This window comes from Scyliorhinus torazame, chromosome 21 (assembly GCF_047496885.1).
Source record: "Scyliorhinus torazame isolate Kashiwa2021f chromosome 21, sScyTor2.1, whole genome shotgun sequence".
In the NCBI taxonomy this organism is placed as follows: Eukaryota; Metazoa; Chordata; class Chondrichthyes; order Carcharhiniformes; family Scyliorhinidae; genus Scyliorhinus; species Scyliorhinus torazame.
In genome coordinates this window covers 122,857,397-122,885,041 of record NC_092727.1, presented here as the reverse complement: position 1 = coordinate 122,885,041, position 27,645 = coordinate 122,857,397, and the positions used below count along the sequence as shown (strand labels likewise).

General features: G+C 48.9%; 1 protein-coding gene across 5 annotated transcripts in view; it reads right to left on the bottom strand.

The window, feature by feature from the left end:
- cacnb1 (calcium channel, voltage-dependent, beta 1 subunit) overlaps positions 1 to 27,645 on the bottom strand; it is a 298,678-nt gene that overhangs the window by 89,263 nt on the left and 181,770 nt on the right. The window contains exon 1 of one of the 5 annotated variants that reach the window (XM_072487436.1): positions 4,543 to 4,786. The exons of the other annotated variants lie outside the window; for them this stretch is intronic. Within the exon in view, the coding sequence (XP_072343537.1) occupies positions 4,543 to 4,581 (39 nt within the window). The 5' untranslated portion in view covers positions 4,582 to 4,786. Of the gene's footprint in view, positions 1 to 4,542; positions 4,787 to 27,645 lie in introns of those variants that run through there. 5 annotated transcript variants of the gene reach the window in all.

The window sequence follows — 27,645 nt, the reverse complement described above, 5'->3', positions numbered from 1 at the left end:
CACCATCTGCAATGGCAAGATTTGAACCTGGGACCCCAGAGCAGTACTCTGGGTGTCTGGATTAGTAGTCCAGTGACAATGCCAGTAGGCCACCACCACCCCTCCCGGGCAGCATGGTGGTACAGTGGTTAGTCTCTCCCTGAAAGTCTGCCTGGGTCCTACAGGAGAACAGAGCTGGGGTGGAAGCTGACAGTGTGGCTACGGTGAGAATGGCACACAAGGAAGGATCATGTTGGGTCCTGCCTGAGAATGTAGTCAGGTCTAGTCCAGTCCGTGTGCAGAACAAAGGTGAGCCATATGTGACAGTGGGGGTACGTTGAGTCCTGCCTCAGGATAGGACCAGGGTGGGTCCTCCATGAGCAGGGTCAGGCTGGATCGAGTCTGCAATAGTTTTGGGATGAGTATTGACGTAGCTTTTCCTCTCACATTGGTGAAATCTTTCCACAATGCCTCAAAATGAAAACTTGTTCCAACTGCAACTTACAACAAACATTGGGCGGAACCTTCCCTGTATTTGTCGGAGTGTAACGGCGAGTGGGAAAAGGGTTGTCAAAACTGTCGGCACCGAAGACAGCTTTCTCCTCCATATCGTTGGGAAGATAGGAAATAAATGGCAAAGAGAGGGTCCCACAATGTCACGCTGGCAAGGTCGGCTCTCAGTAAGCCCACCCCGTAGAAACTTCGTTTTGTAAAGATCGGAGCGCCATTTTCACAGGCCACCTCAGTGCATTAAAGTTTAAATGAAACCCCCCTCGGGAACCACCCTCCTGGGCAGCACAGTGGCTAGCACTGCTGCCTCACGGCGCCGAGGACCTGGGTTCGACCCCGGTCACTGTCCGTGTGGAGTTTGCACATTCTTCCCGTGTCTGCGAGGGTCTCACCCCCACAACCCAAAGATAGCTCAGTCGAAGCCAGGGAGGGATCAGTTCATCCTCCTTTGTATTACTCAGTGGTACAGGAGGACACAAAACTGTTTTGTTTGAATCATGTTTCAAAATACTCTAAAAATACGCCGAGACAGAAAATCATTACGGCAATTTGAGCTCTGAGGTCCAGTGTGTCTGTTTGTGGTTTTTTTTTACCGAGGCAGGAATCGACAACAATGTCTAGAGCACCTCCGGGATATTAAAATGTCCCAAAGAGCTTTACAGGAGCTTTATAAAACAAAATGACACCAGGGAACAAAAGGAGATATTAGGCCAAATGACCCAAAGCTGAGACAAAGTTTCATGGAGTAGCTTAAAAGGAGGAAAATGAGGTTGAGAGGCAGAGGCGGTAGGGAGGGTGTTTAAGTGTGTAGGGCCGAGGCAACTGAAAGTGTCGTAAATGCCACGAGTTTGAATCCCATCATGGCAACTGCTAAATTTTAAAATAAAGCCTGAATGGTTATTAAAACCCACCCAATTAACTAATATCCTTTAGGGAAGGAAATCTGCAGTCCTTGCCTGGGCTATATTTGAACATATGGATGACTCTTAACGCCTCTCTCGGCAAGTATTTAAGGCAGTGACCCCCGTCATCTTCTCAAGGATAATTTAAGAGTGGACAATAAGTACATCCTGTGATTGAAAGAAAGACAATCTATTTTTGTCTTACCTAGTGATTTAATCATTTAATGGCACCAAACTATCAGTCCGAAGTTGCCTATTTCTCTCTGTCAATCAGTCCTTTATCTGCCTCGTCACCTATTTCGGTGTAGAGAATCAGGGATCTGTGAAAAAGTCAGCTGGAGAATCTTAGAACAATCCAAAATCAGTCTGGTCACTGCTCAGTTAACAGGCTGTTAACTTGCCTTCCATCCTCAGGGCTAGAGGGTTAAATACCAGAGCAGCCTGTCACTCACAATCACATTAATGTTCTTCCTCTAACCAGCCTGTTACGAGGCTGAACGGCTGAATACGGGCAGCACGGTAACATTGTGGATAGCACAATTGCTTCACAGCTCCAGGGTCCCAGGTTCGATTCCTGCTTGGGTCACTGTCTGTGCGGAGTCTGCACATCCTCCCCGTGTATGCGTGGGTTTCCTCTGGGTGCTCCGGTTTCCTCCCACAGTTCAAAGATGTGCAGGTTAGGTGGATTGGCCAGGATAAATTGCCCTTAGTGTCCAAAATTGCCCTTAGTGTTGGGTGGGGTTACTGGGTTATGGGGATAGGGTGGAGGTGTTGACCTTGGATAGGGTGCTCTTTTCAAGAGCCGGTGCAGACTCGATGGGCCGAATGGCCTCCTTCTGCACTGTAAATTCTATGAATACATTCAGCATGCCCTGAATGTGTCACTATATTTGGAAACCAATCACATCGCTGCAGTCATGAGGAGCGATTCTGCCCCAGGACTTGGGTTGTCAACTGGGAGTGGACATATTCCTGGACGGTTCAACATATCACCTTCTAATTGTCCCATCAACTTCCACAGCTTTCCCTCCAGCCTCCAACCCTTTATGACTGACTAACAAAATAGTTCAATTTTTAAAAAAAATCTTCCTCCCTGATTGATCACAACAGTGTCTGTGAGATTAACCTTTAAATCTTAAAAATGATCCCCAATATATCTTTATCCTTGTGTTACTCAAGAGGAGGCGAACGAAACCTACTTTTTCTAATTTACGCCATCTCTATGAGTTAAAAAAAAATCTCTTGTGCACCGAGTTTGAAGGTCTGGAAAACCCACAACTCTGCACACCAGGAGAGATAGGGAAGAGTTGCGTTTATATAGCGCCTTTCATGATCTCAGGATGCCCCAATGTGCTTTGCAGCCAAGGAAGTATTTTCGAAGCTGGGATGCTGTCATGCAGGAAACACAGCAGCCAATTTGTGCACAGCAGGCTCCCACCAACAGGAATGACCCGATTAACTTTTCAGTGATTTTGGCTGAGGGAGAACAATTGGCCGGGACACCGAGGATAACTCCCTTGCTCTTAGTCAAAATAGCCTCCTGGGATCTTTCAGATTGATTCAGCGGGACGATGGAACGTGACAATTTTATAATAACTGCAACCAGGGAAGACATTAAAACAGCACTTGCATTTTTAGAGCACCTTTAATGTTAAACATCCCAGTGCACTTTGGCGGTGAGTTAATGAATTTTGACACAAAACAATGTTATGACAGGTGATGAGCAAATGCTTGGTCAAAAGAGGTAGATTTTAAGGGACATCAAAAGGAAAAGAGAGAAGTAGACAGGTTTAGAAAGGGAATTTCAGGACTTCAGGCCTTGGCAGCTACAGATGCAGTCGATAAAGGTGGAGCAATGAAAATCTGGACAGTGATATCCATGAAATTGTACAGGACTCCAAACCAGGAGAACTCAGGAGCATTCAGAGATAAAATTAAGTTAAATTGATCTTGGGCTTTTCGCTCATTAGTGACTTCTTCTTCAGTGACGATTGGGTTGGTAGTATTCAGTATCCATACTGTTATGGGCCAGGGTTTAGAGAACCCCAAAGTGTATCATGGAGTTCACCTGACTCACAGCTTTTACTAGATTGTGGTATGGGGAGCACACGGCCCACTCTACAGGTGTGGTACAGCAGAAATGGAAAAGTATTTTTTAAAGCAAAACAATGTTTATTCTATGAACTCAAGTTAACCTTTTTGAAACATACAGTGAACATCTTAGCAACCATCAATTCAAATACAACCCCCAAAGACTACAACACTAAGTAATTCTTAAAGCTTTCCTTTTAACATCCAAGGGACTTAAAACACCTTTTACCAGAAGCACATTAGGTTTACATTCACTACTGAGAACATTTATAATTCCGAATTCACCAAATGATCAAGAGATAGTCTTTTGATGGCAGAGAGATTAACAGTGCACCTGCTCTGTCTGGCTTCAGCTCCAACACTGGAAACAAAACTAAAACACACCCTGCAGCCTGCTCAAAAACGAAAGTAAAAAACTGACAGACAGCCCAGCTCCACCCACACTCTGACATCACTGATAGACACCCATTTCTTAAAGGTACTCTCACATGAGAATATCTAATAGAATATACCGCCCCAAAAGGACATTTGCACAGGCATCTCCAGGCAAACACTGACCTGACCTCGAGTGAGGCACTGCCTACTGCACCTGAACTTAACATAATATAAAGGAGCAGAATTAGGCCATTCCGCCCATCAATTCTGCTCCGCCATTCGGATCATGACGGATACATCACTTAGACAGCAAAGGCCCAGTGTAGCTTTGCGTCCGCGCAGTGGCCGCTGAATGGAATTTCCTGGGCCAGCAAACGCGGCAAATCCTAGCGAGTCCTCAGTTAGCTTCCTGTCAATCCCACTGGGTGAAAGGGGAGGATGTCTGAACCTCAGGAATGGGCAGTAAGTGGGCCCTACTGGCAGGAGTTAATGGTGGAAGACAGCAAACTGCATTGCAAACCGTACTGAATGCTCACTACCCTTGAAAAGCTCCCTACGCTTACCACAAATCGTGTACAGATCCACTGATGCAAAAATAAGCCAGTAACTCATTGAAGAAAACCTACAAACGGCCGGATAACAGCTGAAGTTGTTCATTTTCTTTTCTTTTTAAAAATCGACTTACCACTTCGGAATCATCGAGGCCATAAAGATACATCTCCATATCCAGCTTAACACACGACCCTCCACTTGTGGCCTCCACTTCTCGTTTTAGTTCTTCCTCGCACTCCTCTGGGAAAACAGAATGCAACTTTGCACCCCTCAAAAAGTTCTTACTCTGGTAGAAAAGATTTCCCAGGAAACACAGCACACTTGACACAGTGAAGTGCACTCTGTGAGGCCGTTCCTTCCACTGTAGAAAGGAGCAAGGCCAGAGTGTCGCTAATGGAGGAGAAGGCACCGATAGAGAGTCCAGCTTCGAGTCGAGGCTTAGTTCAGAATAGCTGGCAGCAGGTGATGCCTGCCCTGACCTGCTGCTCGAAATCCAAGCAACTGTCATAGCAGCAACGCCCCTTTTCCCGACTTGTAAATACATGTGTCTCGGTACTGTTCGATGCCTGTGCACATGTGTGCACATGGCTTGTGTTACATTACACACTAGTCACCAAAATAAGCCAAGGATTCCTCTTCATGGTGTTTTTCTTCATCAAGTTCCTATGTAACCCGGCATCTCAAGCATTTGAAATTGGCTTAACCCTGTTGAAAGAAAAAGGTCAACTGAAAGGAAGCGTGGCTTGGAAACTCTGAAAGCGAAAGAAATGAGGAGAAGTGCTGTTTTCGGTTTTCCTCGTGCTCCCCTTGTCTCCTGGCTCTTGCTGGTGGTCAAGGCCACAGCGACGAACATTGATAGTCCAACTGATCACTGTCCCATCTCTAAGCTCATACTGAGGCATAAATCATATACATTACTGAATACTGACAGGGTATTCGACTGCGGTGTGCTTCGTGTTTCAGTCCAACTCTGTGGCTCACAGCCACTGTTGAGCAGGGAATCATTGGGCCGTGCTCAGAAACAGGAAGCCACACTAAGGATATGGAACCAGTTCTGGCGGCACTTCCAAACTTGGCGAGATGTCTACAGGGGCCCCCCATCTGCATCAACCACAGGTTCACGCCGAGGAGGATAGACGGCACATTTGGATTGTGGAGGGAGGGCAGAGGGGCACTGAGAGTGAAGGACATGTGCGTGGATAATAGACTGGGAACCCTGGGGAACACTCATAGAGCCTACAACTCCCAAAAGGGAAAGAGCTCGGGGCTGTGTGGCTTTCTCCGCAAGAAGGCAATAACATCCCCCAGAGACCCAGACACACATTTCAGAACGCAACGGTAGGGCAGGACTGGCTAGGGGACGACAAATGTGACGATATCTACGGACAACTCATGGAAAAGATCAGGACCCCGCTGGACGAGACCAGACTGAAATGGGAGGAGGAGCTGGGCATGGAGGTAGGGGGAGGACTCTGGATCGAGGCGCTGCGCAGGATCAACTCCACCGCCTCCTGCGCCGGGCTATGCCTGATGCAGCTCAAGGTGGTGCACAGAACGCACCTCACCAAGACGCGTGTGAGCGGGCTTCTTCCCGGAGGTGGAGGATAAGTGCGAGCGGGGCCCGGCCAACCACACCCACATGTTCTGCTCCAGACTCAGGGAGTTCTGGACGGCCTTTATCAAGACAACGTCCAGGGTGGAGGGGATCGAGATGGGGCAGTGCCCATCTGTGGTGGTCTTCGCCGCCTGGATGAAAAGGAGCTCGCGTACAGCAGAGAAGGAACGGGGAGGGTGGCCATTCACAGGAGGGGATATAGATTGTACACGATCTCCAAATGTTCCTGTTCCGACTGAAGAGTTTCTCTTGCCCCACTCGATCCTCTTCTTCGTAACAACAGCTCTGCTTCAGTTTTAACTTGTCAAATAATTTCCATATGCAAGAAGGACTTTACTGTTGTATTTCTTTCTGTCAACCATCACAAGGTTTCTACTGCCCCAATGTACAGTTGTAATGGGGCCAAACAAGGCAGCCAAATTGCAGACGGCAAAGACAGCAATGAAGCAAAATGCCCAGCTAATATCTCTTTGACAGTGTTGGCTAAGAGTCAAATGTTGCCCTGGAACTTGGAGAAGTCTGAATAGCGCAGTGGCATCTTTTACACCCAGTCATCAAGCCAGAGAGGGCCTCAGTTTAGCACTTCATCTAAAACACAGCAGCTGGGATTTTCAGCTCCTGTTCTCGTCGGGCGGATTCTGCGATGAGAGCGCAACACATCACGAGAAGGTCGAAGCCGTCTTCCATGTCGGCGTGGAAGCAATTGTCTCCTCCCCTCTCCCCCCTCCTCTCAGTGGTGGGTTCCATTTCCCACGCGGCGGCACGTGCGCGGTTGCCGTCCTCCCCGAGGCCGCCCCGCAAGAAGATGGCGGATGGATCTAGCGGGGCGGCGGAGGAAAGGAGGGCGTCCTTTAGAGAGGTCGGCCCGCCGATCGGTGGGCCCCGATCGCGGGCCAGACCCCATCGGAGGCCCCCCCCCTCCCCCGATGAAGGAACCCCCTCTCCCCCCCCACAGGCCGCCCTCCCAGCGTTCCCGCATAGTTCCCGCCGGCAGCGACCAGGTGAGGCCGGCGCCGGCGGGAACCTGTCGTGTCGGAGCTCATCCGGCCCGGTGAATAGCTGGGGTACCGGAGAATTGCTGTTATGAGTGTCTCGGGCGATTCTCCGGCTGGCGCGGCGCAGAACTCGACGGGGCCGTTCTCGCCGGTTGGGAGTTGGGAGAATGGCGTCGCGCGATATAATGGCGCGGCCGGCGATTCTCCCAACCGGCGTGGCCTCGGAGAATCGCGCCCCATGTCTTGGCAGTCCAAGAAGCACCAATTTAATTCTGCTGTCTGTATTGCATTCATAGAATCCCTATAGTGCAAAACGATGCCATTCGGCCCACCCAGTCTGCACCAACACTCCGGAAGAGCACTCTATCTAGGCCCATGCCTCGGCCCTATCCCTGTAACCCCACCTAACCATTGCACACTAAGGGGCAATTTTATCATGGCTAAACCACCTAACCTGCACATTTTTGGACTGAGGACACCGGAGCACCCGGAGGAAACCCACGCAGACACGAGGAGAACGTGCAAACTCTGCACAGACAGTGACCCAAGGCTGGAATTGAACCTGGTCCCTGGTGCCGTGGTGCTAACCACTGTGCCACCCTGCTATTCTGCTATTTCTCTGCCCACGTTGTCACTTTACCTTGACTAGAATGGGGCTTAATTTCCCTTTCTCAAATCACGTACTCAGGTGTGTGGGGTTATCCTTACAATAGAGTTGAGCACTTCAGTGTGTCAGTGATGCTCCTATAAACTTGGAACCCCTGACATTTAGAGATACTATCAACAACGTGGGTGTTACACAAATGCACAGTTACATTAGGCTTTAAAGAGGTACAGTTTACACAAAGCAAATGTTTGCCAGACCCTTTCATCTTCCCTTATCCAAAATTGCAACAAAAAAACGATCATTGCATTGACAGGAGCATATTAAAAATTACACAAAATCTTCCATAGCAAAACAAAACTAAAGGTTTTGTTTCTATTTCAGGAGGATAATGTCCCTTTAAGGCATTGCTTAAATGTTGTTTCAAATGCAAAATGCTGCTTAAAACCACCCTGCCCCCCCCGCCCTGCACATGTAGAAAACATAATGCAACTATAGCAGAAGGATTACAAGGCACCAGAGAGCTGGCAACAGCAGATGTCTAACTCCAGTGGGTCACTCCATCCAGAGCAGAACTGCAGCAGTTACCACCTGCAAACCAATTTTCAATAACACCCAGCTAATACGTACCGGGCCTGAATATACTTCTGATCCTGGCACTGAATTCTAACAGGTTAAAATGTACTTGCTTAAGCTACTCCTTTTAGCTGCAACAGAATTCCTGAATTAGGTGCTGATCCAAGACTCTTCCTATTATCTAATTATTTCAGCAGTGCCAATTTCCTTCCCAGGTTTCCTTGGAGATGCACGATATCTGCCATTTTTAATATACAAAACCAATGATTTTCAAACTTCTTTTCCCGGGACCCCCTGGCCGACCTGTGGGACCCATGCTGGTCGAACTTCATGACCACTGCTGACCTTCGCGACTCATGCCGGCTGACCTTCGAGACCCACACCGATCGACCTTCGGGATCTACACCAGCCATACTTCACGACCCATGCCGGCCAACCTTCGCAACACACCATTTTCGCTCACCTTTAATGCAAACGTGAGCCTCCTTGGTCCTCACGATTTCACTCCAATCAGGTTCAGAGGAGGAGAGGGCAATGTGCATATCAGGTCCAGAGTTCAGGCGGTTCCTTTGTACCACCTTCATCTTTGTGAGAACAGAAAATCCAACCTCGCACATGTAGCTTATTGTGAAGGGTAATAGCATCAAAATGCTTGCTTTACTCAGCACTGGATATTCCTTGGAGACGCTACTCCAGAATGCTGACAGTCTCGTGGACGTGTGGTCCATTTTTAATGTGCTGTCACAGGTGAGGCGCAGAGGTTCAGTCTCTTCATTTGGAGTCAACTGTCAGTTAATAATGGACCCTAGAGTCTCAAACTCAAAAGGATTTTTCACCCACCTCTTCTCTTTCAAAATCTGAAACTTCTCCTCTGGAAAGTAGCGACAAAACTGTTGATCAGCGCAGCCAGATAATACTGAATAATGTTACCTTTCTGCAAAGGATTTCAGATGATTATTTAAGTTCCCGCTGCATCCTTTGAAAAACAGCCAGAGGTTTATCCTCGAACGTGCCATGCTTAGTGTTCAAATGCCTTTGAGGTTTTGAGGGCTTTAGTCTCTCAGTTGACAGTACTTCCCTGCATATAACACACATGGGCTTTGCATCCTGATTTGTATTGGCACAATTAACAAAGCCATACCTCACAAAATCATTATAATACAGTTTTGTTCCTGATTTAAGTTTTTGCTTTATTGGTTGTTCACCAGAGGCCCTGGAGCTCTGTACAGAGCGAACATTAGCTCTGCTTTGTGCTGCCATGGACTGTCCTGAGCAGCTCTCTCCAGCAGATCCTGGCCAGTAGGTAAGCTGCCTGTTTGTGTCTCTGGCCCTCTCTTTCTTATAACAAAATGATCCACCTTCATAGCCCTGTTGCCTTACTTGCTCGTGGAGAGAAAACGGAGGAGGCTCTTCTCCATGATTTCGCCCCAGAAGCACAGACGTACAGAATGCTTGATGTCAAGTACTTGCTGGGCGCATGACCTGCTCTCTGCCGCTGCTTCTGGCTGGAAGATTGCACTGTTCCCATTTAATGATGCTCGGGGGGGGGGGGGGGGGGGGGGGGGAGGGGGGCAGGGGCGGGTGCATTCTTAATTTAAAAACCAGTAGCGGCTGTTGTGCGCTTCTCCTGTGATCGGGATCAAGCGGGAACGCCATGACCGATCGCTCCATGACCCCCCCCCCTCCCCCCCCCCCCGCGCGACACCTACCCCCAACCCGCCTGTGGGGTGCAATCCGCACTTTGAAAAACCCTACACTGAACAGGTCTTGTAAAAGACGTCTTAAAATTCATGAGCCATAATTTTTTTAATTGCGGTCCCGATCCAATGGCCAGGCTGCACCCGAAAGACAGCTTGCCGTGGCTGATAGAAGCCGGGAGACCCCACTCCTGGGATTTACCCGGCTCGCAATGCTTCGTGAGATCTAATGCGATCCCATGAGGCGTTGCGATGTAAATCCCGCCTATTGTGGGCAGGATCATTTTTTTTTAAGCAATCCTGCATATTAGAGCGAGACAGCTAGTCTCAATTTAATGTGCAGTTTCTGGAGGTACCCGAGGTATTGGGATCTATCACCTTCAACTCGGAGACCTCGGGTGAGCATCATTCAGCACTGGTCCCCTCAAATGGGGACCAAACGGAACAGCACTCGTGGGGGTCGCCCAGGGCATTGGAGGCCCCCAAGTGCATGCCCTTTGGGTGGTACCCTGGCACTGTTGGTGCCACCCGAGCACCTTGACACTGCCAGTCTGGCACCCTGGCAGGAGACCCTCCCATAGTGCTTTGGGGGGATTGGGGGCCGCATCAGGGACCTCGTGGATCAGGACATCATTTAAAACGGCTTCTCGATCTCTCACTACACTGAAGAGTCCTGGCAAGTGGTGCTCCTCGGCAGGAAAACGGGTCTATGTGTGACCTCGGCCACCCGTTCTCCGCTCAGGCCCCTTATTTAAAGCAAGTGCCGTTTTATAGGCATGTGTTTCTTGGCGCTGCGGGCACTGGGAAACACGCAGCTAAACGCGCTCGCTATGGAACTTTGTTCCCATTTAGTTGAATTGCACCCTTATTATCACAATCTTGTGTCATAAAATAGCTCGCACTCTCAAGCTTCTCTCCCTACCAATTTTCTCCCTTTTTCTCAGTCTCAAAACCCCAGGGTGACAGGGACTGTTCACCCTGCTGAATCGCACTTAAAAGCTGAGCTCGATGCCAGCAGATAAACCCAATGCTGTCCACAAACACACATACTACTTACAACAGGCTTCAGTGATCAGGACCAGAAACATGGGCCAACTTTTCCCATCTGCCCCCAGACTTGATGACACCAAGTTTAGATTTCTTTCAAAGATTCATTCTCAAGATATGGGTGTCGCTAGCACATAAACCTACAAAAGAAACGACCCCCCCCCCAACGACTGCTTTGCTTTTTTTCTATATTTTTCTTTCGCTATTTTGGGGTTAAAGAATCGTTGACTGACTCCTGAAAAGGTACCGATCGGTCTTATACCGGAGGTCATGGATATCATATTGTGTTATTGAAGCTTCTGGTACGATTGGAGTTGGGGGAATGATGTGTTACTGCGCCTGAACATGGCGCATAAATCTTATCCTTCGTTGGCTGCGTAAGCATTCGCTACACGTGCAGGTGTGCACCATTTCACCCCGTTTTCAATTCTTTATCCTCTTCTCCCTCATTCTGTAGCTTATCCGTCAGTACTTACGGAGACACCAAGCTTTTAATGATTGAACTAAACCAACTGGGTTATTGTTCTCCTGTTTTTTTCTGTATTCATATATCCTGAGGCACTAACGCTGTGCTGTACCAATCCTGAGCATTTGTTGCATTATTTATAAAAGTGAAAAACTCGAATAAAAATATATATAAAAAGATACACAGAGAATAGAAAAAAAAAGAACCATTGAACCAAATATACATTACAGTTAAGATAGAGAATTTTTAATATTGGATCCTGAACTCCTCTGCGGACTAACGCACCAAAAAAACACGGTCCAAATGGTGAATGTAAAGATCTCATCACTTCCACATAGCTGCGGTACGGGGCATCTCACACATATGGGTGAGAAAATGGCGCAGTAGACTATTAATCCCGAAGTCCAGGCTAATAAGCTTAAAAAGTCTGGAACATAAAGCTATTCTCAATAAGGGTGACCACTAAACTACCATTGCTTGTTGTTTAAGAACCCATCTGGTTCACTAATGTCCGTTGGGGAAGGAAACCTGCCGTCGAACCGTACATGTGATTCGAAACGCACCGCAGCATTTTTCATTGGGTTGGGGCATCGCTGGCTGGCTGAACTCCCGCCCTACATTAACTCGGTTGCCTGACCATTAAAGTGGAATGGCGAGTCATCTAGTTGCATCAGATAAGGACAATGAGTGATGGGGAATAAATGCCAACCATGCCAATGACAGCCACGTCCTGAAAATGAATATGATCGAACTCTCTTCTGCTCCAGGTTAAGATCCCAGCGAGATGTACAAGCATCTGTTCGTTTACCGCGACATATTTGGCCAGAAGTCCAAAGAGGAGATTGCTCCCGTTTTGATGTCGGTTTGGAACCGTGTTTGGCAACTGAGATTATTTCCTTTCAATGGAAGCCACCTTTTTAAAGCTGCAGGATTCATTGATAGCTTGTTAATATGGATTGAACCCTGACAAGATGACTTCCTAATGAATTCTCCCTATCACATTCTGAACTGATGAACAGCATATTGAACCTATGATATGCAAATCAAATTAATTACATGCTCTTTTTTGAAAAAAAGTTCAAATCTAATTTGCAGCTTTCCAGTGTTATTGAGGATCGCAAAATAATTAACAGGGAGCTATTTATATGCAAATCATTAGCACTCGAGAGCATTGCCACTTCAGTCATTTTCACAATGCTATTGAATTTTATTATAGTTGAAAGGTAATTATTTGTTTCTTCCCTTCCCTTGCCTGGTCTCCCTACATGACCTACCACCCCCCCCTTGGTGTGGGGAAGACAAGCTTCTCCCACATGTTTCCTCCGATGTGGAATGTGCGTGAAAGCGACTGTTTTTCTCACTGTCCTGGAAGAACGCCCAGCCTCCAATTTTGCCTTCCAAGCGACACTGCAGTTAGGAATATTCCCTGGGTAATAAATGGTGAACATGGATCAGTGTTCCACCACTGCATAACACAAAGGTAATGAGGGTTGAGAGTTAGCTTGCGGAGGGGGGGGGGGGGTTTGCAGACAGACATGTTGGGTAAAGTGCACAGGCTCAAACACGCATTGGAGAGGCAATTCGCACAGCTGCATCATTACCGTGGACTGCTCTGCAGCCATTGCAGGTGCTGCTGGTCACGGCAACAGTAACTTCAGCTTGTTCCTTTTGTGCCCCCTGTTCATTCTAAACCTAGACAGCCCAAGCCTTCTCACGTTCACCCTCGTGATTCATAACATCTACTTTGCCAACCCGCTGCTCCGGTTTCCTCCTACAGTCCAAAGATGTGCAGGTTAGGTGGATTGGCCATGCTAAATAGTCCTTAGTGTCCAAAAAGGTTAGGTGGGGTCATTGGGTTGCGGGGACAGGGTGGAGCTGTGGGTTTAAGTAGGGTGCTCGTTCCAAGGGCCGGTGCAGACTCGATGGGCCAAATGGCCTCCTTCTGCACTGTAAATTCTATGATCTATCTCAAAACAGGGGTCAAGTGCTAAGCTGTTCTGTCACCTGTCCACTATCTTGAATTTTGTAATTCCATGTCAACTTAATCTGCCCGTATTGCTCCTTCCTCAATTGAGGAACAGGAGCAGGCTCGAAGGACCGAATGGCCTCCTCCTGCTTCTGTTTGCTATGTATGAGTTTGCAACTGGTTGAAATCCCATTTTCAAACACTCGAGGAATGTTTGCCCTGTTGTGTAGCTACAACTAGGTAGCCACATTCCTTTACATTTCACCCAAAGTTCAATTTTCCAATCCCGTTATTAAGCTGGTCTGCTGAAAAAACCCAATTCGAATGCTATAAAATACTTTGCAAACATGCAGAACACAGGAGCTTGACTTCAAATAACTCAGTGGGCTTATGACCAGCTTTTCACTATCACCCAGACATTCTGCACTGAATATCATCTCGGAATTGAAAATCTACCGCACTACGAAAAATGGGAGTGAACCTCTCTTCCATGAACTGACTCGCCATACTAGGCAGTTTCTCTGCCTTCCACTTGTCCCCCTCCTGTTATGGCTGCAGAGGTGTTGATCATGGCTCAGTCGATCGCCTGCTTCCCTCTGGGGCTGGTTTAGCACACTGGGCTAAATCGCTGGCTTTTAAAGCAGACCAAGGCAGGCCAGCAGCACGGTTCAATTCCCCGAACAGGCGCTGGAATGTGGCGACTAAGGGCTTCTCACAGTAACTTCATTTCAAGCCTACTAGTGACAATAAGCGGTTTTCATTTTCATTTTTCAGAAGGTCGAATACTTAAGTCCCACTCAACGTCATAGGTTGTAGGCTGACACGCCAATGCAATGTTTACGGAGTGCTGCCCTGTCAGAATTGCTGACTTTGAATGAGATGCTAAAGCGTGACCTTGTTGACCTCTCCAGCGGACAGAAGGGATCCCTGAGCACTATTTCAAAAGGGCAGCATTTTGGTGCCTTGGCCACATTTATCCTTCAACAAATATCAATAGAATCAGGGCATCTAGTCATTATCTCACGGTTGTTTATAGATCTTTCTGTGTACAAATTGCTTCCATCATTACCTATATTACAATAGTGACTAGACCTCATTGGTTGGCAGGCACTTTATGACGTCCTGACGTTGTAGGAGGATCTATACAAATTCCAGTCTTTCCGAACAGACACCCGTTGCCTTATGATACCCGATATGTGATGCCCGACTGTCGAAGGCAATTTTTAATTGGGCACTCTTATCAGCAGCAAGGGCCCCTGGGATTGAACTGATTGGTAAATCAGTTCAAGGACATTACAAATTGTCTCCAGCACTGACCCCAATTCCAATCTTTCTTAAAATAAATTTAGAGTACCCAATTCATTTTTCCCCAATTAAGGGGCAATTTAGCGTGGCCCATCCACCTACCCTGCACATCTTTGGGTTGTGGGGGCGAAACCCACGCAAAAACGGGGAGAATGTGCAAACTCCACACAGACAGTGACCCAGAGCCAGGATCGAACCTGGGACCTCGGCGCCGTGAGACAGCAGTGCTAACCCACTGCGCCACCGTGCTGCCCTCTTTCAACACATCGTACATTGAAAGCTGTGATGACACTTTCCCGACAATGGCCGGGATTTTCCGGTCCTTCCTGCTGGTACTATCGTTCGGTCCCGTCAACGGCGAACACCCCCCCCCCCCCCCCCCCCACGCTGTGGGTTCTCTGACGGCTGAGGGTTCAAACAATGGGTAACCCCATAAGACCATAAGAAATAGGAACACGAGTAGGCCATTCGGCCCCTCGAGCCTGCTCCGCCACTCAATAGGATCACGGCTGACCCGACATTCCTCCCGTCCACTTTCCTGCCCTTTCCCCGTAGCCCTCGATTCCGTTGCTGATTAAGAATCGATCGCGGAGATCCTGCCGCTGACCAATGGCAGCCTGTCTCTGACACCGCAAAGCCCGTGTGTGTGTGTGGGGGGGGGGGGGGGTAGAAAATCCTCCCAATGCATCATTCTGTAGCAATGAAAAACTAGAAATAATTCTCATCTGCATAAGTGGCAAAAGACTGGTACATGTTACACCATATCTCAGATATACTAAGTATCTATCAGGCAACCCCAGCAAAATACAGTCAGCAAACACCCAGTTGATTCACAGAGGTAAAGATATAGGGCATGATCTAATCAAATTGCAACAAAGCCACGTGACCAGCCCATTTAGCCGGGTGTTTCCCGGTGCTCTGAATGCCAGGAATTACCCGGTTAATCTCCCGCGCAATGGGACTCTATCCCCATTTGGGTAGATCGTGCCTTCAGTGTCATTTCAGGTGGGTTCGGCTGGGAGTTTCTCCCCGGTTCTGTCGGCGGGTTCCCCATCGCTTTCTAACGATAAACATATGGACGATAAGGGAATAGTGTAGATGGGCTTCAGAGTGGTCTCACAGGTCGGCGCAACATCGAGGGCCGAAGGGCCTGTACTGCGCTGTAATGTTCTCTGCTCTATGTTCTAACCTTTCACACTTGGAGTATAGTGTTCAATTCTGGTCGCCACACTACCAGAAGGATGTGGAGGCTTTAGAGAGGGTGCAGAAGAGATTTACTAGAATGTTGCCTGGTATGGAGGGCATTAGCTATAAGGAGCGGTTGAATAAACTCGGTTTGTTCTCACTGGAACGACGGAGGTTGAGGGACGACCTGATAGAGGTCTACAAAATTATGAGGGGCATAGACAGAGTGGATAGTCAGAGACTTTTTCCCAGGGTAGAGGAGTCAATTACTAGGGGGCAGAGGTTTAAGGTGCGAGGGGCAAGGTTTAGAGGAGATGTAAGAGGTACGTTTTTTTACACAGATGGTAGTGGGTGCCTGGAACTCGCTGCCGGAGGAGGTGGTGGAAGCAGGGACGATAGTGACGTTGAAGGGGCATCTTGACAAATACATGAATAGGATGGGAATAGAGGGATACAGATCCTGGAAATGCCGACGATTTTTGTTTAGACGGGCAGCATGGTTGGCGCAGGCTTGGAGGGTCGAAGGGCCTGTTCTTGTGCTGTACTTTTCTTTGCTCTTTTAACCAAACATAATCATTTCTTTGGACCCTGGGGAGTGTCCCTCTGGGCTAGCCCACTTTTGTAAGGGCCACGAAGAATCCAGCACGAGTTTTAAGGATACAAAATAATAACGTTTATTTACTATAACAATATATACATAACAGTAGCAGTAACTTCCCTTGCTACCTTCTCCTTCCTGCTGGTTCCTGGACTGGCCAGCTTATTTATAGTAGGAGTTTCTCCGCCCCCCTCATTGGGGAAGTTCATACTCCCATAGGATTGTGGGATAGTCATTAGTCCCCAGCCAATCGTAAGTAGGCAGGTTATAACATCCCTCCCCCCCAAAGTCCAAGGAATCCACCGAAGACCCTGGCGAAGGAAGGCGTTGAACTCGTTTGGCCGCAGGCCGGACGCCATTTGCACGCGGTGCTGGATCAGGCGGCGTGTAACGAGACGGAGACCGGCGCTTCCGTGATGAACGGCGCGGTTGTACATCCACGGCCCGTGGACCCGAGGATTCCCCCTCTGATTCATCCTGTGTCTCCATCTCGGAGTCAGAGTCTGCCGCCTCCGTCATGTCAGCGTCTCTATCTCCATTCGGTCCCGTAACAACCTGCGCAGGCTTCGAGTGAGGCACCAGTGGAAGATTTTGAGGACTACCTTCCCTTGTCTCTGGTCTTTGCGGCTGTTGAAATGAGCTCCGAGGGCGGGGAATCTTTTGAGGGGATGATCTTCTGGACCGGACGTGGTCTACATGTTTTCGCTGGAGACGACCCTGGGCTTGCACTTGGTAAGATATAGGGCCCGTTTGGCGAAAGATTACACCAGGAACCCATTGGGCACCACCAGCAAAATTCCGAACGAACACTGGGTCACCGGGCGCAAACTGCCGAATCGGACGATGCCGAGACAATCCCTGTCCCTGCTGTTCTTGTGTGCGGCGTACTTTTGCGCCAATGTCCGGGAAGACCATACTAAGGCGGGTGCGAAGTCTTCGGCCCATTAGGAGTTCTGCGGGAGCTACACCAGTCACTGCATGGGGGGTGGTCCTGTACGTAAACAAAAAGCGAGCCAGTCTCGTGTCCATTGATCCGGAAGACTGCTTCTTTAGGCCTCTTTTGAATGTTTGCACTGCACGCTCTGCCAACCCATTTGAAGCCGGGTGGTAAGGGGCAGTGCGGATATGGCGGATGCCGTTCATCTTTGTAAACCTAGCGAACTCCTCACTCGTGAATGGAGTGCCATTATCCGTGACCAGCACCTCGGGGAGGCCATGCGTACTAAATGATAAACGCATCTTTTCAATTGTTGCGCAGGACGTTGTCCCCTGCATCTTATGCACCTCCAGCCATTTGGACTGGGCGTCAATTAGTAGAAGGAACATGGATCCCTGAAAAGGGCCTGCGAAATCTGCATGTAAGCGTGCCCAAGGCCACCCTGGCCATTCCCAGTGATGTAGGGGCGCGGCCGGCGGAAGCTTCTGATGCTCCTGGCAAATGGAGCAGTTTTGGGCCACCTTCTCAATGTCGGTGTCGAGGCCTGGCCACCAGACATAACTCCGGGCCAACATTTTCATCTTGGTCACGCCCGGATGCCCATTGTGCAAGTCTGATAATATCAGCTCCTGGCCTTTTTCCGGGACAATCAAACGCGTCCCCCACAAGAGGACGCCGTCTTCCACGCTGAACTCTGACAGCTTGGAGGAAAATGCACGCAACTCGCCTGGGAGCTGTCTATGCTGCCCACCATACAGGACTATGTGCCGAACCTTTGACAAGACTGGCTCCGTCTGGGTCCACTCACGGATCTGTGATGCCGTGACAGGCAAGGTGTCCATAAAATTTTTGGTTGCAACCACCTCACTGGTCGTGGGGGTCGACATGGGGCCGGTCAATAAAGGCAATCGGCTCAGTGCGTCGGCATTTGCTATCTGTGTACCTGGTTTGTGCTCCAGAGAATACTCATATGCAGCAAGCAACAAAGCCCAGCGCTGGATCCGTGCAGAAGCAATGGGCGGTATTGGCTTATCCTCTCTGAAGAGTCCCAGCAGGGGCTTATGATCAGTCACGATAGTGAAATGGCGGCCGTACACATACTGGTGGAAGCGTTTCACCGCGAAAACCACTGCCAGGCCCTCCTTCTCGATCTGCGCGTACTTTTTCTCCGCTGCAGTCAATGTGCGGGAGGCGAAAGCTATCGGCCGCTCGGCCCCGTTCTCCATCTTGTGGAACAGGACAGCCCCAATACCATACGGGGATGCATCCCATCCTCGTCGCCAGTTTTGTAAGGGCCACGAAGAATCCAGCACGAGTTTTAAGGATACAAAATAATAACGTTTATTTACTATAACAATATATACATAACAGTAGCAGTAACATCCCTTGCTACCTTCTCCTTCCTGCTGGTTCCTGAACTGGCCAGCTTATTTATACTAGGAGTTTCTCCGCCCCCCTCATTGGGGAAGTTCATACTCCCATAGGATTGTGGGATAGTCATTAGTCCCCAGCCAATCGTCAGTAGGCAGGTTATAACACCCACACTCAGCACTTTTTTCATCGCCCGCTGGCCAGACCGGTTCCTCAGAGATCAGGCCACCATTTTGAAAGAGTTTCCCGATCGCTAAGTGAGTTTGAGGGTCTCTCATACATATCTCCCCCCCCCCCCTCACACGCATGGGCATTACCCCACATCCCCCCCAAAGTGAGGACATCCTGCTATGGGGTCACTGAGGGCCACTCCTTCTCAGGCCTTTGCAAGCCCCTCATTCCAAGACCTCCACCTTCACCCCTCCAACCTTCTGGAGGCCCCATCATACCCGCCCTTCACCTCCCCACCCTTCCTACCTCACTGATCCCTCCTCATGCCCTTGGCAGTGCCACCCTGGCATCACTCCTGCCAGCCTGGCAGTACCACCTGGACACCTTGAGAGTGCCTTTGCGTGGACAAGTATCAAATGACAGGTCTCCCTGGGGAGGCCAGTAGATGCCGGGAGCCGATTAGATCCAGTGTCAATACGGATTGTGGGCAGCACCCAAATCGTGGCACTCATGAGGCGTAACCCATGTGTTCATATGTACTGTCCATTGTCAGAGGTGCCACCATTTAGGTGAGACGTTAAACCGAGGATCTGCCTGCTTGCTCTGGAGGCTGTGACAGGTCACATGGCACCATAGGATTTACAGTGCAGAAGGAGGCCATTTGGCCCATCGCGTCTGCACTAACCCTCTGATGAGCACCCTACTTAAGCCCACGCCTCCACCCTATCCCTGTAACCCAGTAACCCTACCTAACCTTTTGGACACCAAGGGCAATTCAGCGTGGCCAATCCCACCTAACCCGCACATCTTTGGACTGTGGGAGGAAACCGGAGCACCCGGAGGAAACCCACGCAGACACGGGGAGAACGTGCAGCCTCCGCACAGACAGTGACCCAGCGGGGAATCGAACCTGGGACCCTGGAGCTGTGAGGCAGCACTGCGAACCACCGTGCCACCCCTTCATTACTTCAAAGATAACCAGCGGAGGTCCCCCGGCCTCCTGACCAGTACTTATCCCTCAATCCACGTACAAAAATGGATTATCTTGTCATTATCACATGGTTGTTTGTTGCTCTGTACAATTTGGCTGTCGGTGTGTTCAACATTACAACAATGACGACATTTTAAAACTGCTTCAGTGGCTGTAAAGCACTTTGGGGTGTCTGGTGGCCATGAAAGGTTTTATATCAAGGCAAGTCTTTTATTTTTTTCTCTGATGGAAAATACACTTTCCCTCTAAACTGTACACACCAGCCAGGTGACCTCACTGACCAAATTCCTGCCTCCAAATTGACAAGGAGCCTACTGGACACCTCGGCCGACAATGAAAATCTCATGGCTCCCATTTTGACTCTGGTGGGCAACAAACGCACGATGCTCCAGCCCCCAGCTGCTTTTATTCTGTTAAAATACCACACCTTGGCCTAGGGTACTGAGGTCAGGGGAGAAGTGACGGCACTTGCCACTGACCTTGAGGAAAGCGGCCCAAAAACATTTCACAATTTCTGTGGTGTGAGATTTCACCTTTTCCAACATTAATTTCACTGTGGCGCCACCTCTTGGGGATCCTTGGTGTGCAGCACCACGGATGAGACCAAGCAAGTCACATTATAGAACCTTCGCACCCAAACCAGGGAGTAACATGCAGGTTACCTCGTTACCCAGTTGATTGAAAGTGAAATGAAGATTGGGACATGCACGTGAATTTCGATAAAAGATTAAACTATCTGCGACTCATTTTGTTCAGTAATACAGAACCTCAATCTTGCTGAAAAGAGAGACGGGTTGCCGAAGTTTTTTACCTTGCACTCATCAGGACAAATGCAAGAATGCCAAATTTCAAATGATCACAACAATTTATACTGCAGGAGAAAAGGGTTGGCTGGTTGGTTGCCAAGTCGACTCGCAAATTGGTGTGATCATTTGAAATTTGGCATTCTTGAGTTTGTCCTGATGAGTGCAAAACAAATAGCTTTGACAGTGCGTCTCTCTTTGCAGCAACGTAAACACATTTAGTATTTTTAAAATCTATTCCTTTTTTGCGTGGAAATTTCACTGTGGCGCCACCTCTTGGGGATCCTTGGTGTGCAGCACCACGGATGAGACCAAGCCAGCAGAAATGATGGGCAGAATTCCGTTTCAGAGACTAAGTGTCGATGCCGCACCGATGCCACCTGGAACTAGTGCAATTCCAATGAACGCTGGTCTGTGCTTCCCCGGGGGCCGGGGTTGGCACTTGAGAGCCTGACAAGCTGCAGCCATATATCAGCACCCCACTTCCCACACACTCACATTCCAGTCAGGAAGATGCCACCGCGAAGGGCGGCACCGAGGTCCGCTGATGCAGAGCTGGAGACATTGTTGGATGCCGCGGAGGAGAGGCGGCACATTCTGTTCCCCCCGGGGTGCGAAGGAGGGTGCCACCCATGGATGTCGTCAGTGCCTGGACACCCTAGCCCCGGGGGACACACCCACCGACCCCACAGCCACCCCCTGGTCCCGCCTCCCCCTTCCCCGTTACTCCCCCCCCTTCCCCCGCCCCTCGGCGCTGGCAGATGCCCCCCCCAGCCAGTGGCAGGAATGGCAGCCCACGGCTGCGCCTTTGACAACATGCCTGACCTACTCACTCTCCCCCAGCCCCCTCAGCGGCCACGTAGCCCGTTTCCCGATTCTAAATACCGCAAGTGAACCTCGGCGTCGATAATTCCGCCTGGTGGAGCCGGAGCATCGCAGGAGGCCCAGAGAATGCTGGGTTGGACCGGTTAATGATACACCAACGGCCTTTACTGTACAAAGCGCATGCCTATGCTGGCGTGGAATGAATTCACACCGCTGTCGGGGCACTCCCGGAGCATTGCATTTCATTGAGTGCCCGCTGCCGGCCTCGATTTGCGGTTGGCGCGCTATTCTCTGCCCAATCACGATTCCGGTTTCGCTGGAAGGAGAATTCCGCCCGATAGCTTATAACGGCATTAAAAATCTAGTTGCGCCTTATTCAACAAGGCAAATCCTTTTCAAAGATTATTACAGAGGGATTAATAAGGGTAAAAGCAAGAAATTCACACCAAATCAATGATTTCAAATTTAGTTCCATCTACATGGATTTCACAATGACAACTATCATCAATCATTCTAAAAATAAACTCATCTGGTTCACTCAATGTTCTTTAAGAGAGGTTTGCCTGTCATCCTTACCTGGTCTGGCCCACATGTGACTCCGGATTAAGGGCAATACAGTTGGTTCCTTTAACTGCCCTCTGAAATGGCCAAGCAAGCCGCTCAGTGCAAGGACAGAGAGGGATGGGGAACAAACACTGGCCTCGTCAGCAATGCCCGCATCCTGTGAAATAATAAGTTTAAAAGAGAACTGCACATGTGCGCGTGCCAGACCTTTCCGTCAGCTGTACAAGAGTATTTATAGGAAAAGTATAATCCTGGAGAAAGCAGAGGGCTTCGCTGTCATGGTACCTGAAAAAGCCGTAACAATACAGCTTCACGTTCATTACTGCAGCAACATTCCTTTACCGGTTATATCTGGTACGTAAGAGTCTAATGCAACTTTTACAGGACTTTTGACTAATTCCATTTTCTGCATTCCAACAATACATGCGGCATTGATATTCTAAAATTATTACCGCACTGAGCTACTTTACATTGAAGCCAGTACAGGATTTATCCAAGATCATGATTTTGTGTAGGATGGGAAGAGGAAGCCCATTTTCCATCTCTTGAATGAAAATGAAATGAAAATCACTTATTGTCACAAGTAGGCTTCAAATGAAGTTACTGTGAAAAGCCCCTAGTCGCCACATTCCGGCGCCTGTTCGGGGAGGCTGGTATGGGATCTTCTGATTTAATCTTCTGATTAGAGCCAATGGAAATTAAAATGAGCTCTCAGATGGCTATCAACTTTAAACTATTACATAAATTAAGGGTCCACCTCAATATGTTCCCTGGGACTCAGATCCATTACTAATTATTGAAGGCTAAAATCCTAAATTTTACTCATCTTCGATGGTCAATGTCACACATTTACCATAAGGCCATGATGCAGCCATGATTCCCCCCCCCCCCCCCCCCCCTCAAGGATAAATTAACTGGCCCACGTTGTCAGCAATGAGCCGAGATAAAACGGTATGCCGTTTGGAAAAGAGGCCACAAAAAGATTCCCCAACCCCAGCTCTCTCCCCGCTGTCAGCACACTCCTGACAAATTGACGCGATAAATCTCTGCACTGGGCGTCTGCCGGAACCAGCAGCAGTGCGGCCTTGACAGGCTTCAAATTGAAGCCCGGGAGACACAGGGCAACAGGTGAGACTAAGTGACCCTTGAGTGACATGATGAGGGCTACTTTCACGCACGGCTGCAGAGTGAGAAAGAAGGCAGTGATGTTATCGCCTGTTGCCAAGTTCAAAGTCAGACAGTGAGCAGGATTAAGCTTGATTCCTGACACACTGAATACAATAATTCACAAAGAGAAAATAAAAAGCCTGCTTTTATTCCCAGTGTTAGAATGCCCCCATATATTTGAACTGGGGCCACTGTTATTTTTGCATCTAATTTCAGGAATGAAAGGATCCGACAAATCTCAAATGAATGAATTCTGCCAGACCCGCTAAGCATTTCCGGCATTTATTATTTTGAATTTCAGGTTTCCAACATCCCCAGTATTTTCTTCTCCCATACAATCAAGGAGCAGGAGAAGGTCATTCAGCCCCTCGAGCCTGCTCCACCATTTAATAAGATCATGACTGATCTGATAGTAGCCTCAAATCTGCACTCGGCCGACTCTCGATAACCTCTCACCCCCTCGCTTACCAAGAACCTATCCACCTCTGCCTTCAAAATATTCAAAGTCTCTGCTTCCGTCTTTTCAGTCAGAGAGTTCCGAGAAGAATTCATTAGCAGACAGGCAACAGTGAGTAGGAATAAATGTTCTTTTTCGAAGTGGCTGGCAGCGACTGTGAAGCAAGGAAAGTGAGTTCAAAACAGAACTATGATTAAGACCAGATAATCTCTTCAGTGCTGATCACAGAGGGCTTTACATTGAGCAGTTCGTCTGAGAGAAATTCCTGCTTCGAAATATCATGAAATGAACGGTGGCACAGTGGTTAGCACTGCTGCCTCACAGCTCCAGGGACCCGGGTTCAATTCCAGCCTTGGGTCACTGTCTGTGTGGAGTTTGCACTTTCTCCCCGTGTCTGCGTGGGTTTCCTCCGGGTGCTCCGGTTTCCTCCCACAGTCCAAGGATGCGCAGGTCAGGTAGATTGGCCTAATTGGTTAAATTACCCCTAAGCGTCCAAAAGGTTAGCTGGGGTTACGGAGGTAGGGTGGAGGTGCGGGCTTAAGTAGGGCGCTCTTTCCAAGGGCTGGTGCAGACTCGATGGGCCGAATGGCCTCCTTCTGCACTGCAAGTCCTTTGATTCTATGACTGGTGGGGCCCCGCAGGGATCAGTTTTTGGTTGCCAAGGCGGAATTATCGACGGCGAGATTCACTTGCGGTATTTAGAATGGGGAAACGGGCTACGTGGCTGCTGAGGGGGCTGGGGGAGGGTGAGTAGGTCAGGCATGTTGTCAAAGTTTCTGCTCGGCGATTCTGCGTTGTCGCGCGTCCTGAAGGCCGTCGGGCATCACGCGACAATCGCCAGGCAGGAATGTTCCCTTCCAGTCGGGGAACACTTCAGCAGTCAAGGGCATTCAGCCTCTGATCTCCGGGTAAGCGTTCTCCAAGGCGGCCTTCAGGACGCGCGGCAACGCAGAATCGCCGAGCAGAAACTTATAGCCAAGTTCCGCACACATGAGTGCGGCCTCAACCGGGACCTGGGATTCATGTCACATTACATTCATCCCCCACCATCTGGCCTGGGCTTGCAAAATCCTACCAACTGTCCTGGCTTGAGACAATTCACACCTCTTTAACCTGGGGTTACCCCTATCTCTGGATCTGTAAAGACTTAATTACCTGCTAATGCTCGCATTCTAAGCATTGTCTTGCATCTTTGAATTTGCCTATATATATGTTTCTGGAACAGACCTCTTCATTCACCTGAGGAAGGAGCAGTGCTCCGAAAGCTAGTGTTTGAAACAAACCTGTTGGACTTTAACCTGGTGTTGTAAGACTTCTTACTGTGCTCACCCCAGTCCAACGCTGGCATCTCCACATCATGACTTGCAAAGGACCTGAGTATCCAAGTATACCAGTCACTGTAAGCAAGCATGCAGGTACAGCAAGCAGTTAGGAAGGTCTGTTGGCCTTCATTTTGAGAGGAACTGAGTACAGGAGCAAAGATGTCTCACTGCAGGGTGTACAGGGCCTTGGTGAAGCCACACCTTGAGTATTGAGCGCTGTTTTGGTCTCCTTATTTGAGAAAGGATAGACTTGCCATTGAGGGAGTGGAGCGAAGGTTCACCAGACTGATCCTGGGACAGCATGACTGTCTTAGAAAGTGAGATTGGGACAACCGAGCCTGGATTCAGTGGCATTTAGAAGAATGAGAGGGGTTCTAATTGGAACGTATAAACTTCTGACAAGGCTGGGCAGACTGGCTGCAGGGATGTAGTTCCCTCTGGCTGGGGGGGTCTAGAACAAGGGGTTCTAGAGTCTTAGGATATGAGGTTGGCCATTTAGAACTGAGATGAGTCTTCACTCAAAGGGTGGTGAACCTGTGGGGTTCCCCACCACAGAAGGCTGTGAAGGCCAAATTGCTAAATGTATCTAAGAAGGAATCTCGGGCAGAATCTTGTGCAGTGTTGGCACAGGCGGGAAAACTGGTGTGAAGCTCTCAGGCCGACTGAGTGAGAGGCAAATGCGTGGATGGACGTTACAGCATCAAGACCGCTAAGCAAATGCTAATATATTGAGGTTTATGGAAATCAGGTTCTTGGTCAGCCTGGGGAGATCTCAAACTGAGACCTCGCCGACGCAAATCCTATTTTTGGCCGCTCACAGGATTTAGCTGCCATTATGGGATTTGGGCCCGCGTCAGCTGGGCCGCTAAATCACAACCCTAGACTCTAACGGTGTCAAGGGTTGAGAGGAGAGCAATGGAGTTTGACATTGGGATAGAAGATCGGGTGTGACCTCGTTGCATGGTGGAGCAGGCTCAAAGGGCCAAAAGGCCTCCTCCTGTCTTATTTTTATGTTTCTATGACTCACGACCCTCTGAACGAAAAACATTTGCCTCATCTCCATTTTAAATGGACAACCCCTTACTTTTAAACAATGACCCTCTCGTTCTAGATTCTCCCACAAGAGGAAACATCCCCTCCACACCCACCCTGTCAATATCCCTCAGGATCTTGTATGTTCCAATCGGCTCTTACTCTTCTAACCTTCAGTGGACAAAAGCCAAGCCTGTCCAACCTTTCCTTATCAGACAACCTTGCAATCGAACGGACGACCAGATAACCCGTCTTTGACTAGGATGGTTATGGGTAAAGATGGGGGCAAGAATACCAGGAGAACCGCCTGCAGATAATGCCATGGCGACAAAGTTGGTAGACAGGGCCTCGCTATTGCACCTGACCTCAAATGTGACACATCTACCAGTGAGTCCCACCTCAAAACTGCACCGAATTATCAGCCCGGTCCATGAGCTCAATTTTATAAAAGGGTTTAAACCCATCATTTCTTGATTTGGGAGGCAAGAGTGCAACCAACTGAGCCAAGCTGACAAGGCATGGGAATGAAGAGAGAGCATGGGCCAGAAGACCTTGAAGAGGAATTTGAGTCAGTGCCCAAATTTGTTGTTAAACCTGAAGAGCTTTGCCATCACCGTCAGGGTGAACTGCGTCTTCACCGCTGAGTAGCGCGAATGGGTCGTCATGACCTGTTACTCCTGACAAATCTGATTATTTCCAAAACCTAATGTGGCAAGTGTGAATTTCCTTCTAATTAAGTGTGATCTTCACCTTTCAATCTCGACTCTTTCAACACGAAGAAACCACCTGTCAACAAAATTAACTTGGTTAAAATGTACCTTTAACTATAGACTTAGAGGATGGGGGATCGGTTTATAGAGGGGAGCTTTCCCAGACTGAGGGAGTTGGATGAGAAATTTGAATTGACGGGAGGGAATGAATTTAGGTACCTTCAGGGGCGGGACGTCCGACGCAGGCAGGTCTCAACCTTCCCGCTCCTACCACCAAGGGGGATCCAGGCCAGGGTAGTTTCCAGAGTGTGGGTGGGACAGGGGAAGGGTTCGGACATCTATAAAGAACTCATGGGGTCAGAGGAAATGCAGACCGAGGAGCTGAAACACAAATGGGAAGAGGAGTTAGGAGGAGAGATAGAGGATGGTCTCTGGGCGGATGCGTTGAATAGAGTCAAGACGTCCACATCATGCGCCAGGCTCAACCTGGTGCAATTTAAGGTTGTTCACCGGGCAAACATGACAGTGGCCCGGATGAGCAGGTTCTTTGGGATAGAAGACAGTTGTGCAAGGTATTGGGAGGACCAGCAAACCATGTTCATATGTTCTGGGCATGCCCGAAGCTTAGGGGATTCTGGTAGGGGTTTGAAGAAAGGTGGGACCTGTGAGGGAGGAAGACGGCCTTTGTACTATGTTTATATTCGTATGGACACCGTTTCTTCTGTTATTGTTAAAAAATCATAAATATGTCAATAAAATGTTTTGTAAAAAAAACCATAGGCTTAAGACTGGAGCGGCAGAACACGGCACGGAACCATTTGCAGAGTAATAC